General features: G+C 40.7%; 1 protein-coding gene across 2 annotated transcripts in view; it reads left to right on the top strand.

Annotated features, from left to right (window-relative positions):
- The window catches only part of LOC131255473 (rac-like GTP-binding protein 3), a 39,373-nt gene that overhangs the window by 9,131 nt on the left and 14,801 nt on the right, over nucleotides 1-15,441 (top strand). For both annotated transcript variants that reach the window (XR_009176070.1, XM_058256201.1), the window contains exons 3-5: nucleotides 717-826; nucleotides 934-997; nucleotides 15,351-15,415. Coding sequence is in view for 1 of the 2 variants with exons in the window: in XM_058256201.1 (XP_058112184.1) it covers nucleotides 717-826; nucleotides 934-997; nucleotides 15,351-15,415 (239 nt within the window). In the remaining variant the exon portion in view is untranslated. The remainder of the gene's footprint in view (nucleotides 1-716; nucleotides 827-933; nucleotides 998-15,350; nucleotides 15,416-15,441) is intronic.

Below are 15,441 nucleotides of genomic sequence, written 5' to 3'. Positions count from 1 at the left end.
CAGAGCCATGGAATTGCATCACCATTAAATTAACCGAAGCTAGACTAACCATTTGACCCTTAGGAATTGATTGATTCTTTAATTTTAAGGTTATTGGTACAAGGTAAGAGGATTGTTCTGCTGGTCGAATTTTCATTATCTTTTGGTTTGATTTCAGCTCTCATTGCTTTAATTTTTGGGTATATGAGTTTCCTATTAAAGTGAGTTCTCTTGCAGTAAAACGGTGCTTTTCGAATCTTTGTGCAGCACATGCACATAGAGATTTTATTCCTCTACATTACACAAAAGCAGGACACATTTCGGAAAGTTATGGTGATCTGTACCATTCATTGGGTTTGTCCCATTGTGAATGGGCCATTGCCAAAAATTACATTGCTTAGACAATCCTATCTCATTGGTGGTCTTTTTCTCCCATTTAATGCTGAATGAACTCTGCCAAAGTTCTTTTCCCCATTCCATCTGTAGGCCAGTGGTCGAACAAGATCATCCAATCAATGGAAAAGTTCTAGTTTGGCCCACTCATGACAGGGCCCACCAGAAGTTGGTCATGGATTGTGGTGCCACATGTTCAATGTATGTTCAGCGCACTGGATGAAAAATTCCTTGCTACACACAAAATAGATTTTCTCAAAAGATGCTCAATTGAATTTTTGAATTTGTGCTATTATTTTATTTTTATTATTGAAGCAAATGCTGATTTTTTGTTTTCTGTATAGGGCAAGAGGATTACAATAGGCTAAGACCTTTGAGCTACAGAGGAGCAGATGTTTTTGTGTTAGCTTTTTCGCTAGTTAGCCGTGCGAGCTTTGAAAATGTGATGAAAAAGGTTCTTATTTTCAATGCTGTTATCTTACCTTTTTGCTTTTCTTATTATTTGGGTTCCTGTAATGAATTTCCTTGTATTGAGCTGCTTCTGATGTAAATTCTACACAGTGGATTCCTGAACTTCAGCATTACGCTCCTGGAGTTCCGATCATACTGGCCGGCACCAAATTGGGTAAGTTGGAAAACCAACCAAGTTCAATATGCTTTACAATATATTGTGTGTGTGTGTGTGTGTGTGTGTCTGTGTGTCTGTGTCTGTGTCTGTGTCTCTGTGTGTGTGTGTCTGTGTGTCTTGTTTTAGCATACTTATGCATGATTGGAGATTTCATTCTATAATTTGCCATTGCCTTTTTCGTTCGATCTTGTCAGGAATCTTTTCATTGGTCACATAACATTGATGCAGGCTCTGCCGTTCAAGCAATAGGTTCTTATAAAATTGGGCAAACCATTTCAGGCACCTTCAGCTGTGTTTGGCTCAGGCTGTGAGAAAATAATTTGCAACTTTTGGGATTCTACTTCGAAAATCATGAAAGAAAACTCATATGGATATATTAGAAAGGTCTATTCTAATACAACAAATAAGAGCCCCACCCTCGTAATTTTGAAAATTTTACTGAGAATAGTTCGAAAATCACAAATTATCTTTCTCTGCTCATAAAATGGCCATGAGCTCAGTGCTACTTCAATGTCATTTTAATAAATCGTACACTTTGGTGTTTAAGAATAATTGAATAAGTAATATATACGATGATGTAAGTCAATAGTAATAGAAGGGGAATGGTATGGTGGAACTCAGCGAAGAAAGTTTAAACAGAAAATAAAAGGAGAATGGTATGATAAAACTTGGCTAAGAAAATTACTTTTGAGGCACAAACAGTAATAGTTTGATGCAAACAATGTTTTCTATATCGTTATCGTGTAATGTATTGCGCTCCCTTCAGATACGGATACATATCGGTTATCACATGGGATATATTGGTTGTATATCGCGTAATTTATTGCTATTGTTGGGAAACATTGGGAAATTAGTTGAATTTTTCAACGAAACTTTAGGGATTGTTAAAAAAGACACCAATACAAACTTAGAAAAAAAAAATCACAAAAAAAGTGCATATAATATTAATAGGTTTTCTTTGTATAGGGTCCTAATCCATGCATTGTTTGATGCAGTCACTGAATTGACACAACTATATTCATAGTCAATTTATAAATGTAAGAAGACATATACGGAAACACAAGCATTACATGCAAAAGCAAAAGAAGTAGAAAACTAGAAATATTCCAGTGGATTTCAAAAAAAATAAATTTTAAACATTTTTAATTAAAAATTTATTTATTTTTTTCCGAACATGTAGATCAGGTTATGTTCATGTTTGATTTCATGTTTGGACACTATATTGGCACCGATTTGGAAAGAAATTAATTTCCCCAATTTTCCGCAACTCGGCCCATTTACTCCAAATCTTGAAACCGAAGCTTCAAATCCATAAATTTTCTTGCAAAACATGAAGAATCATGGGTTTCTTATCATTTGAAACTTATTACAACATATAAAAACAAAAAAATAAAATAAATCATAACTAAACAATACGCACCTTTTAGAATTTGGCCCCAAGAAGCGTTTGATTGCTATTTCGGAGAAATTTCGAAGATTTTCTTTCAACAAGCTATAGTGGACTAGTTGAAATCACCTTACAATATATATATATATATATATATATATATATATAAGAGGATTTTCTAGACAAAACTGCACAGGTTTCCTTTTATCCCTCTCAATATCGTACTTGGTATGGATATATCGCACGATATTGCGATATTACGATATCGTGCAATATATTGCATGATACCATGAACAATGGATATTAAAGCTGGGTTTTATATCGCCAAGCTGGGATAACAGATATATCGATGATATCGCAAGATACTGAAAACACTTAGTATGGATATACGCACGATATTGTGATATCGTGCGTTATTACGATGTCGTTGAATATATTGCATGATACCATGAACAATGGATATTAAAGCTGGGTTTCGTATCGCCAAGCTGGGATAACTGATATATCGATGATATCACAAGATACTGAAAACACTGGATGCAAACAATAAATATATTTATAGCTGGAAGGAGGAAGAAAATCTATTCACCAGTGTCTTACTTCTAATTCTATCCTGAAATCTGTGTTGCGCAGCTTGTGCCATTTTCTCGTTGGAAGATTCTAATATCATAATGGATTGTCTCGATCTCAAAAGAGTCTTTTGCAAAATCTTGAACTCTATTGAGGCTTAAAATGGTCAAAGGGTTTTGAGTTGCAACCTTGGGTTGGTAATGACCTGTATCCATGGTGCTAAAGATGGGTTGAAAAAGCTGTGTTTTCTTTAGGTGATAGAGAAGATGAGCATTTCATGAAATAGGCAAATTCACATTTTTATCCAGGGTTTGTCTGTCATTCTTATGATATCCTGAAGCACTTGCTAAAAGGATTCAGGCTGCAATTGGTGTAGGGACAATATATTATATTGACTGTAATATACCTTATGATGGGCTTCTTTCTAACTGTGCCTTTATTTTAACTGAGAGGAGGAAGACGAGCTTTTTCATGCGACTTCTAAATTCTTTGAAATTAATTAACAATTATCTGTATCAAACCCCGCCTGGTAAAAATGCACCTGCTGGTCCCCAGCCTAGTTAAAGGAAGGGATGATGTCTGGTATCTAGCCTGTTCTCCAAGTTCTCTAAGCAATAATGAGAATTCCTCTTTCAGATATGGATGCTTAGCATGACAGGATTCTTTTAGCTGACCCCAAATTGCTGTGACAAGGCTGTGATGATAGTGATGTAATGATGTTGTTGGTGATGATGAAATCACATTATCATCAACACTTACATATATCAATCTCTGTTTCGTGCATGAAGATATTCAGGCTTCCTTTTGAGTTGCATTGTTTCCACTGTAGGTGTACCTATAACCAGAGTCTTTTATTTTGGCATCTTCTTCATTTTCCCTATGCACATTACATTTTTGTTGTACGAAATTTTGAGGTCTGTAGAGTACCTGGGTAATTTTATTTGCTGACGTTGGTACCTTATGTTGTTTCTACCATGAGATATGGTTACTAGATTTGTTATTTTCTGAACTCCTAGCACTTGTTCATGGTACTAAAAACTAAATTGTAGATTTTCAATTCATACCTCATTTTGGATAGTATCACACTGACCAGATACATTGCATTGTATCAGCCAAGTAGAAAGCATCATACTTGTGGGAGCATAGCATCAAACCATGTTTGTATGGAGCATTACACATGATAGGTTTTGGGAATTCACTCCTCAAAGTTTAAAGGATGTCTTTCAATGCATAAAAAAACATTAATACTTCATTCAATTATTTCTAGAAGTCTTTAGCATCCGTATATGCTTTTCCCATCCCATGTAAAAGAAACACTGAGATAATCTGAACTCTTCATTAAATCTAATCCTAACTATTTATTTGAAAGTAAATTGGCCATAACACACTCAATTATCAATTGATGTTTGAACTGCATGATCTTAGACCTGTTCGAAAGTCAATTCAATAGGATCTCAAATGGGTCCAGTCTTGTGTTGTTCCAACATTGTTTGACAGCCAAATAGTGGCCCATACAATTAGTGACGAAAATTATCTTGAATTAAATAAAAAATAACAAAACACGGAGTGTCACTAGATGGATAGACTATTGTTTGATCTAATTTTTGCTCATTGAAGGTTGCATCAATTCCTCTTGTGAGGAAGAACAGCCCTACAGTTCAGGTCTCTGGTTGTCAATTGGCATGGCACACCTTTACATCATTTCACTGTCTGCTTTAGTGGAAGTTGATCGTGTAGGTCTGTCTGATCCTCATGAATCTTTCTTGATCCCAAGTCATTGTGCATCATTCCTTTCTCTCTCCTTGTGGTATCAGATTTTTATTTCCATTTTAAATCCAGTAGGCAAATGCGCAATTAAAAAAAGAGTTTTTAAGAGAGAACCACCCACAGATATTTGGGTAAATGAATTTGAATAAGGGGTCGTTTGGATGCCTGTAAAATCCTTTGGTTGTAAGGTTTTCAGGTAAAATGTTTACAAGGTCCCTATTCATGGCTCAGTGGTAGACCCACTGTGTTCCAACACTGAGCTCATGAGTTTGAGTACCCATGTGGTGTGCGTGGGTGTGAGTGAGTGTGTGTAAAAAAAAAGGTAAAAGGTTTACTAGTATTGTTTGGATGGGAAAATTTCGGTGTAAGGGCATTTCCAAGTTGTAACACTTTACAAGTAAACACCCCACTTGTTTTCTGATAAAAAACCATGTTTCAAATTATAGCTAAATGGATTACATATGCAGAGACATCATACAGAGCAGAGCACAATGGTTGATACAGAACTAGTTGTGGGCCCTACCACCAGTTGGGTGGGCGTGCGAGTAAATGGTGGGCTGCTAGGGTGGGCCCCATTGTGATGTTTATGTAAAATCCATCTTGTCTACCAGGTTTGTCACCTCATGTTAGACCAAGGTCTCAAAAAATACTCCCATCCATAATTCAGGTGGACCACATAATTGGAAACAGTGCACAAGGCAACAATTGGCCTCCAAACTGTTTCCCTTGGTGTGGCCCACCTAAATAATGAATGGGCCTGATTTGTAGGCCCTAGGCTTAAATTTTGGTGTGACATCTAATGGTTTGAGTGGATTTCGTATAGTCATCACGGTGGGCCGTGTAAAAATCAAGGGTGGATATCTCTATCGCAACTGTTTTCTTTGGTGTGGTCCAACTGAATCCTGAGTCAGCTTAATTTTTTTTACTCTGGGCTGAAACTGTGATTACCCATCTAATGGTCGGAGTGGATATAACATACACATCATGGTTGGCCTCTCCAAAAATCAAGTCCGGCATCCCAAGGGAGATTATTTGTAAAAGATGGGAATTGTATAGACACAACTCTTGATTTTGACAGGGCCCACCGATCCACTCTGACCATTAGGTATTTAGTCCCATATTAGGCATAGAGACAACAAATCATGCTGACCCGTGATTCTGGTGGGGCACACCAAAGGAAATAGTTGGGAGATCGACGTCCACCCTTGATTTCTACAAGGGCCTACTGTGATAATTATATGAAATCCACTCTAACCATTAGATTCCACACAAAAATTTAGGCTGCCACATCCTTGATTCATTTGGCCACACAAATGGATACAGTTTGGAGGGTGAGCATTGCCCTGTACACTTTTTTCAATCATGTGGTCCCCCTAAATCACAAATGGAGTTGATGATGGGGACATCACGCGCACACGCACGCCTCCCCTACACACGTACGTAAGGAGGAGGACCCCACCATCGATCTGGATCGATGATGACGTCAAGGGAGGGTCTCTTAATTAGAGGACTGCGTTTTGGTTCGTTGGAGTGAACCCGATAGCCATGTAAAGCCCACTATGGGTTTTCATGATTGTGGCCCACTAGTCTAATTAATCTCGTATTTTAGGTTTTGCTTATTATTGTTATTAAGAGTATCGTGGACGGTTTAAATTACTTTGATTAGTTGTTATTTTTTATTATTTCATCGCCAAGTAATAGGTTGCGCACATGGCGCGAGTTTTGGGGTATAGGGTTTTCTTATAAATGGGCACCCCTTGTAGGGTTTTCTCATTGAAGATTAATAAAAATTCTTGCGTTTTTTACTCCTCTGTGTCTTTGAGTTGTGGAAATCCAATTGGGTGTGAAACCCTCCCTTCCTCGAAGGGCTGACTACCGCGGTACGAAGCCACATCTATCCTGATTCGCTTCTATCTTCTACCATCAATACTTTTCATCTCTTACAATCATCTATGCTTCAAATCCGTCCTTTATTGCAACAATTTTTCTCTTTACAGCAGAATTTCAGAATCTGGCCCTGCAGGAGGGCTGAAACTTCGGCGAAGCACCACGCACAGACCGCACATCGGATCGGCCTGAAACTCGGGGGTTTTGGAGCCCACCCCTGGCCGACCAGACTCAAGGAGTCAGTTTCCGGATTCGGGGCCCCCTCGCACGTGCGGCTAGGCCCCTACGCACGTGCGTCAGGTCTGGCCCGCTGTCCGCGCGCGTGGACTGTCGCTAGGTTCAGATTTCCCACCTCTCTTATCCCTCTTGTACTTATTTTCCATAACCCTAACCCTAGATTGCATTATTTTCAATTTGTTTGCCTTTTTTTTTTTTTTTTTCCAATCCTAGGGTTCTCTGAACTGAAACCTATGAATCCCTTGGATTAGGGACAGATTGCTGTGCATATGTGGATGAATTTACTTCCCTTTGAGTATCGTTTGGTTCATAATTTTTATTGATCCAACCCTAACATGTGTAGGTCTGGACCCGCATGGATTCCCCTTGATTGAATGTTGAACTTTTGTGTGGGATATGAAATTTGTGTAATTGTTTCTAGACTAACGTGATCTTAAGCCTGAAAATCTTGCACATCATATTTGAATTTCATGTCCTGCATCAAATTTGGTATCAGAGCCTAGGGTTCTTTTAGGGGAATGCATTACATGTTTAGGGTGGTTTGTTTAAGTCCATCATGCATCCAGTTTCATCATATATAACTGTTTATAAGTCCGTAGTTACTGATATTAGTTGCTGAAATTTCTGTTATCAGGAAGCTAGCAATTCGCATTGCTGTAACTTTCTGTTATTCTCTTATTTTGACAACTATATTGCTGGATTTTAGTAGCACTGCGTAGTTTCCCTCATATAGAGTCTCGTAGGATCATTTAGTCCCTTTAGTTGCATATAGTCGTAGTGGAAAGTCTTTAGGTGGAGTTAGCAGTTGTATGCCCACACGTACGGGTCGTGGTTTTGGTTTACACCCTGCACTAAACATGGAGCAACTGTAAGAATTAGTGAACAAGTTAACCTAGCAGGTTGATTCTTTGAGTAAGCGCTTGGAACAACGCATAGATCAACACCTTGACCAATTGAATGATTGCGTTAGCCAACTAGAGGCCTCCCTCGGGGCAAACCCCACCATTGGGGAAGATGTCCAATCTCAGGCAGGTGGTCAGGAGGTTAGACCAAGGAATGGAGGCGGCCAAGGAGTTGGTCATGGGCGCGCACCTGTGTACCCACCCCGCGAGGGACATAATGACCAATATGACCCAAACGCGCAACTCCTCAAGGGAGTTAGAGTAGATGCCCCTACGTTTGATGGCCACTTGGACGATAAAGCCTTTTTAGATTGGTTGGCGCATATGTATCACTATTTTGAGTGGTATGGCATGTCGGATGCTCGACGAGTCCGATTCGCCAAGACGAAGCTTGTGGGCCAAGCAAAGAGGTTTTGGGCAATGGTAGAGCGAAAGAAAGAAAGAGTGAGGGAACTCCCAATAGTCAATTGGGGAGAAATGAAAGAAATATTAAAGAGAAGTACCTCCCTTTCTCTTATCGCTTGCATTTGATTGAGGAGTGGCAGTCTCTTTGATAGGGTTCCATGAGTGTTGCTGACTATATTGAGAAGTTCGAAGAGTACTTGACCCGCTGCAAGGTTGATGAGGACCCCGTACTCACCCTTGCTCGTTTTAAAACAGGCCTCTGTCCTGACATTAGGAGAGAATTGCTCGCCAAAGATATAAACACTATTGAGCAGTTGTATCAAGTAGTGTTAGATGTCGAACAATACCTCAAGGTATCTGTGGGAAGGCGATTTGACTTTCGCGATCCTAGTGCTAAGGCCAACCCCTCTGGGGCTAAACCTAACACTGGGTACCAGAACAAACCTTCCAACAGTTTTCAACCCAGGCCCAAGGATGATAAGGGTAAAGAAATTGTCGAGTCTAGCTCACGTGGAAGTGGAGCAACCTCCAACAGTTTTCAATCCAGGCCCAAGGATGATAAGGGTAAAGAAATTGTCGGGTTTAACTCACGTGGAAGTGGAGCAACTAGGTGTTTTAGGTGCCAGGGGTTTAGTCACTTTGCCCACCAGTGCGGGCACGAGAGAGGGCACCAAAATATTCCTTATTGATGTGCAAGTAGAAGTAGTGCTCCCAGAGAGTGACATTGAGGAGGAAGAATATGAGCCAGTAGAAACCCCTAGTGATGATGAAGAGGGGGCGCAAGAGTCTGCGACCCTCGCAGTTGTTCGTTGTGCCTTTGCTTAAGCTAAGAATATTGACGATTGGCGTCGTAACACGATCTTCTATATTTACGCTAAGTGTGGAGAAAAGAGCTATAAGATAATCGTGGATAGTGGTAGTTGTACCAACGTGGCATCGATTAGCAATGTGATTCGTTTGGGCTTAAAGCTGGAAGCCCATCCTCAACCCTATAGTCTCCTGGGTTGATGAAACTTCCATTCCAGTCTCACACCGTTATCTTGTTCCTATTCAGTTTGGATCATATAAAAACACACTTTGGTATGATGTTGTTCCCATAGATGTTGGCCATATCATTTTGGGTAGACTGTGGCTCTATGACAGGGATGTTACCATATTTAGTCGTTCAAATGTGTGTATATTCTGATTCGAGGGCAAGAAGGTCAAGCTAAATCCACTGCCACCCGAGAACACTACCGGAAATGAGTCCACCACACAGAGTGGTGTGAACGGCTCAAAAGAATTGAAGGAGTCGAAGTCCAAGTCTAAACCTCTCCATATTCTGAATGCCAAAGACTTTGCGTGAGAAACGGATGCAGACTCGATGGTGTACGCCCTTGTGGCTAGGGAGAATGTACTAGAGGCTAGTGTAGAGTTACCCATCGATACCATTCAGGTAGTGCATGAATTTCGTGATGTCTTTCCTGATGATCTACCGATGAGCTTCCCCCTATAAGGGATATACAACATGCCATTGATTTAATCCTAGAGGTGACTCTATTAAACCTCCTGCATTACAGAATGAACCCAAAGGAGCATGCTGAGTTGAAGAGGCAGATTGACGAGCTCCTAGAGAAGGGTTTCATTCGAGAGAGCATGAGCCTGTGTGCCGTGCCCGCCCTTCTTACACCTAAGAAGGATGACACATGGAGGATGTGTGTTGATAGTAAGGCCATCAACAAATTTTCCATACCGCGTCTTGATGACATGTTGGATATGATTGCCAATGCTACTATTTTCTCAAAAATTGACCTCAAAAGTGGTTATCACCAAATCCATGTACGCCCTGGTGATGAGTGGAAGACGGCCTTCAAGATAAAGGATGGGCTATACGAGTGGCTAGTTATGCCTTTTGGGTTAACTAACACCCCAAGCACTTTCATGCGTGTGATGACCCAAGTGTTGAAGCCCTTCATGGGGAAGTTCCTGGTCGTATACTTTGATGATATCTTGATTTATAGCATGACCAAGGAGCAACACCTCAAATACTTGAGGCAAGTTTGTAGGATTCTTAGAGCCGAGAAGTTGTATGCCAACCTAAAGAAGTGTGCGTTTTTGTCTAGTAGTGTGATCTTCTTAGGTTTTATTGTGTTAGCTGAGGGCGTATCGGTAGATCCCGAGAAGGTCAAGGCCATCGTCAATTGGCCTGAACCCCATAATATTCATGAGGTATACAGCTTTCACAGCTTAGCCACCTTTTATAGGTGGTTCATTCGAGGTTTCAGTTCGATTATGGCTCCCATCATGAATTGCATAAAAAAAGGAGAGTTTCAATGGAAAAAGGCATCCTCGAAGGCTTTCAAAAAGATAAAGGTCAAGATGATTGAAGCTCCAGTCACGTGACTTCCGGATTTTTCAAAAGCTTTTGAAGTCGCATGTAACGCGTCAGGAGTCGGCATAGGAGCACTTAGTCAGGAAGGGCACCCTGTCGCCTTTTTTAGTGAGAAACTGAATGAGGGGAAACAAAAATATTCCACCTATGACAGAGTTCTATGCGGTAGTGCAATCACTACGCCATTGGCATCATTACCTATTGCCGCAAGAATTCGTCTTATTTTCAGATCACGAGGCCTTGAGATATCTGAACTCTTAAAATAAATTAAACCCTAGGCACGCTAAGTGGGTTCAATTACTTCAAGAGTACACTTTTGTGCTTAAGCATAAGGCCGGTGTAGAGAATAAAGCCTGCTGATGCGTTGAGTCATCGAGTCGCGTTACTCAATTCCATGAGAGTCAAAGTCACGGGCCTCGAGCGCATTAAAGAAGATTATTCTGAGTGTCTAGATTTTGGAGTTGTGTACGCTTCGTTGTTAGAGAGTCCGTCAGGAGCTAGTAGTGAGTACTTGATTTTAGACGAATATTTGTTTATGAGTGACTGCTTGTGCATACTGTGCACCTCCCTCCGCAATTTTCTTGTCTGGGAGTTACATTCAGGAGGGGTCACGGGTCATTTCGGTTGAGACAAGACCATTGCCCTAGTGGAGGATAGGTTTCATTGGCCAAGCCTCAAGCGAGATGTGGCGAAAATTATATGGCAATGTTGTACTTGTCAACTAGCAAAGCAAAGGAAACAAAACACCGGATTATACACACCTTTGCCAGTTCCATTCATCCCTTGGCAGGACATTAGTATGGACTTCGTGCTTGGACTCCCCAAGACTATTCGGAAACACGATTCTATATTTGTAGTCGTGGACTGTTTTTCTAAAATGGCCCACTTCATTCCTTGTTTTAAGACTTCCGACACATCTCATGTTGCCAAGTTGTTCTTTAGTGAGGTCGTCAAACTACATGGGTTACTAAAAACTATAGTGTCTGACCGGGACGTGTGATTCATGAGTTACTTTTGGAAGATACTATAATACATGATGAACACTAGGCTCCAATTTTCTTCTGCCTATCACCCTCGGACCGATGGTCAAATTGAGGTGGTTAATAGGAGCCTAGGAAGTTTGCTCAGATGTTTAGTGGGGGAGCACACCAGGACATGGGATACCGTACTACCTATAACCGAGTTTGTGTTCAATAGTTCTATTAATAGGTCCGCAGCTCTAAGTCTTCTTGAAGTTGTTACTGGTTATAAGCCTAGGAAGCCTATTGATCTTGTCCCTATGTTACTGTCCCATAGGCCATCAGAGTCTGCATAGTCTTTGGCTCATCACATTCATTCATTGCATCAAGAAATCAGGCGAAAGATCACTACTAGTAATGAACATTACAAATTTTCTGCAGACCAGCATAAACGTTTCAATGAATTCAATGTAGGGGATTGTGATGGTCCACATTAGGCCCAAGCGGTATCCTCAAGGGGCCGTTCGTAAATTACACGTGCATAGCGCTGGACCTTTCAAAATTATAAAACGAAATAGTCTTAATGCGTATGTGGTAGATCTTCCACCTTCCATAGGAATTAGTTCTACATTCAATGTGGAGGATCTAGTTACTTTTTAAGGAACTACTGATACTTTGTCCAGCCCTTCTCCCACCCATCCTGATTCCCCAGATCTGGCTCTTGACCCATGGCCTCTTCCCAACCTTTCTTACCGGCCTCTACCTCCCACACCTAACCTTCCCACACCCAGAGAGGAAATAGAGGATATTCTGGACCATCAGATAGTATCAACGTCAAACGGCGAGTTTCAAAAGTACCTGGTTAAGTGGAAGTTACGCCCAGCTTTAGACAGTACGTGACTCATTGAGGAGGAGCTTCAGAGACTTGATCCTGACATCTTGGAGCAGTTCAGGAGTTTTGTTTCCCTAGTGGTGAAATCTTTGCAGTGGGGAGAGTTGATGAGGACATCACGCGTACAAGCACACCCCCCTACGCACTTACGTAAGGAGGAGGAGGATCCCACTATCGATTTGGATCGATGACGACGTCAAGGAAGGGCCTCCTAATTAGAGGACTGCGTTTTGGTTCGTTGGACTGGACCCGATAGTCATGTAAAGCCCACCATGGGTTCTCATGATCGTGGCCCACTAGTCTAATTAATCTTGTATTTTAGGTTTTGCTTATTATTGTTATTAAGAGTATCGTGGACAGTTTAGATTATTTTGATTAGTTATTTTTTATTACTTCATCGCCAAGTAATAGGTTGCGCATATGGCGTGAGTTTTGGAGTATAGAGTTTTCTTATAAATAGGCACCCCTTGTAGGGTTTTTTCCTCATTGAAGATTAATAAAAATTCCTGCGTTTTTTCCTCCTCTGAGCCTCTGAGTTGCGGAAATCCAATTGGGTGTGAAACCCTCCCTTCCTCGAAGGGCTGACTACCGTGATGCGAAGCCACATCTATCCCGATTCGCTTCCATCTTATACAATCAATATTTCTCATCTCTTACAATCATCTACGCTTCAAATCCATCCTTTATTGCAGCAATTTTCCTCTTTACCGCAGAATTCCAGAATCTGGCCCTGCATGAGGGCTGAAATTTCGGCGGAGTACCACGGACAGACCGCACATCGGATCGGCCCGAAACTCGGGGGTTTCGGAGCCCACCCTTGGCCGACCAGACTCAAGGAGTCGGTTTCTGGATTTGGGCCCCCCCGCATGTGCGGCCAGGCCCCTACGCATGTGTGTCAGGTCTGGCCCACTATCTGCGCTTGTGGACTGTCGCCAGGTTCATATTTCCCACCTCTCTTATCCCTATCGTACTTATTTTCCATAACCCTAACCCTAGGTTGCATTATTTTCAATTTGTTTGCCCTTTTTTTCTAATCATAGGGTTCTCTGAACTGAAACCTGTGAATCTCTTGGATTAAGGACAGATTGCTGTGCATGTGTGGATGAATTTACTTCCATTTGAGTATCGTTTGGTTCATAATTTTTATTGATCCAGCCCTAACATGTGTAGGTCTGGACCCACATAAATTCCCCTTGATTGAATGTTGAACCTTTGTGTGGGATATGGAATTTGTGTAATTGTTTCTAAACTAACGTGATCTTAAGCCTGAAAATCTTGCACATCATATTTGAATTTCATGTCCTGCATCAACTGATTTTGAGCCATTGGCATAACATGGGGTGACGCACCAAGTGGTCGGGGTGGATTTTACAAAAAACATCATTATGGGGCCCACTTGAGCCACCAAACCATTTGCTTGCATGGTCGCTATGACAAAAGGTAATTGAATGATAGTTATACTGATAACGAGGTAGCTTCTTGGCAACCTTTCTGAAAAAGGTACCGGAATGTAAATTACATATTAATTTAGTAATTTTTGATAAAATTCCAAAAAAAGGTCAAGCCCTTTTGTTTGATTTTAAGATTTTGGCGGGATTTACTGCTCCAAGCTCTCTGTGGTGTGAATAACCTCTTTTTACATGTAAATACTTTTACAAGTGAGTGAAACATAGAAATTTGTTTACCTGTGAATGCTTTGCCACTTAGAGCCAAACATGACATAATGTAAACAATTTACCTGTGAAACGCCTTATAGGTTTAAGTGATTGCAACTAAAAATCATACAAGCATCCAAATAACCGGTAAGGGCCCAAACAACCGGTAAGGGCCTGTGAGGCCATGACCCCTCAAGGATTTATCCTTAAATTCACTGTTTTGTTGAGGAGTTCCAAGGTCAAATCCCATGCACAAGAGAAAATTGCAACAGCTCTAGCATTATCTGATCTTAAGATCTTAACACTGACATTGTACTGATTAACTACTTCAAATATTTAAGGAACTTCACTTCTTAATTTTATAAGGTTAATTCATATCATTTAGAACAACAACAGTAACAAGTCACATGGTGTATGAAGAAGAAGGAAAGGAGGATTTTGAGAGAGAAGAGGTTGCATAGAGATTAAATTTTTTTCTCGCACTCTTACTTTTCATTGCATACCCTAAGCAACATAAAAATGTATTGTGTCCCGAGGGAGCTCCAAACATTACACAACCATATAAAATAACAGTAAAATACTCCACAAACACCCCAATATCCAAATGCATGCTTGCGCACGCATGAGGACATCTCGTACAGTCCCCCTCAAGCTGGTGTAAAGATGTCATGGATACCCATCTTTCCCATGACGTCAAAGCAGATTGTCACTTCATCCACGGGAAAGTGTCTAGTAAGGAAATTTGCATGCTATTTGTCAAGTCCCAAGATCAATTGGCAGGTGTATTCACTAAAGCTCCGAGTTGTACTCATTTAGATCACCTCTTTGTTAAGCTGGGCATTCATGATAAATATGCTCTAGCTTGAGTGGGAGTGTTAACGGATGTGGGCTGTACAGCTTTACCACTATACGACCCACTTACCTCTAACTTCTAGCTCTTGCATTTTATTACTAGTGATTTGGGACATAGTGCTACTTCTTCTTTTGTTATTAAAGGGAAAATTTGTCATTATTAATTTTATGATTTAATATAGAGGAGAGGTGGGGGCGTGTGATGCAACCCTAATCCTCTCTCTCTCTCTCTCTCTCCCCTCTCTCTTCTTTCTCTATTTGGCAATCACATTTACAGAAGACATTGATAGATGAACTCTTCAGAATCCTCTAGAAGCTCTTTTAAATTATATTGAAACAGTAAGAAGTAAGAACTGAGTCATACAACACTATCTAGATGCTCATGACACACGCACACACATATCCTCTCATTCGTCCATATTTACCTAGTGTTTTCATTGAGAATAGATGTTCCAATGGTTTGCAGATCTTCGTGAAGATAAATATTATTTGTCTGATCATCCGGGCTTGGTTCCTGTGACTACTGCACAAGTATGATTCCTACTCTATGTTAGCAT

This window comes from Magnolia sinica, chromosome 9 (assembly GCF_029962835.1).
Source record: "Magnolia sinica isolate HGM2019 chromosome 9, MsV1, whole genome shotgun sequence".
Taxonomy (NCBI): domain Eukaryota; kingdom Viridiplantae; phylum Streptophyta; class Magnoliopsida; order Magnoliales; family Magnoliaceae; genus Magnolia; species Magnolia sinica.
Note: the sequence above shows the minus strand (reverse complement) of the source record. Positions and strands in the feature narration are given on the sequence as shown.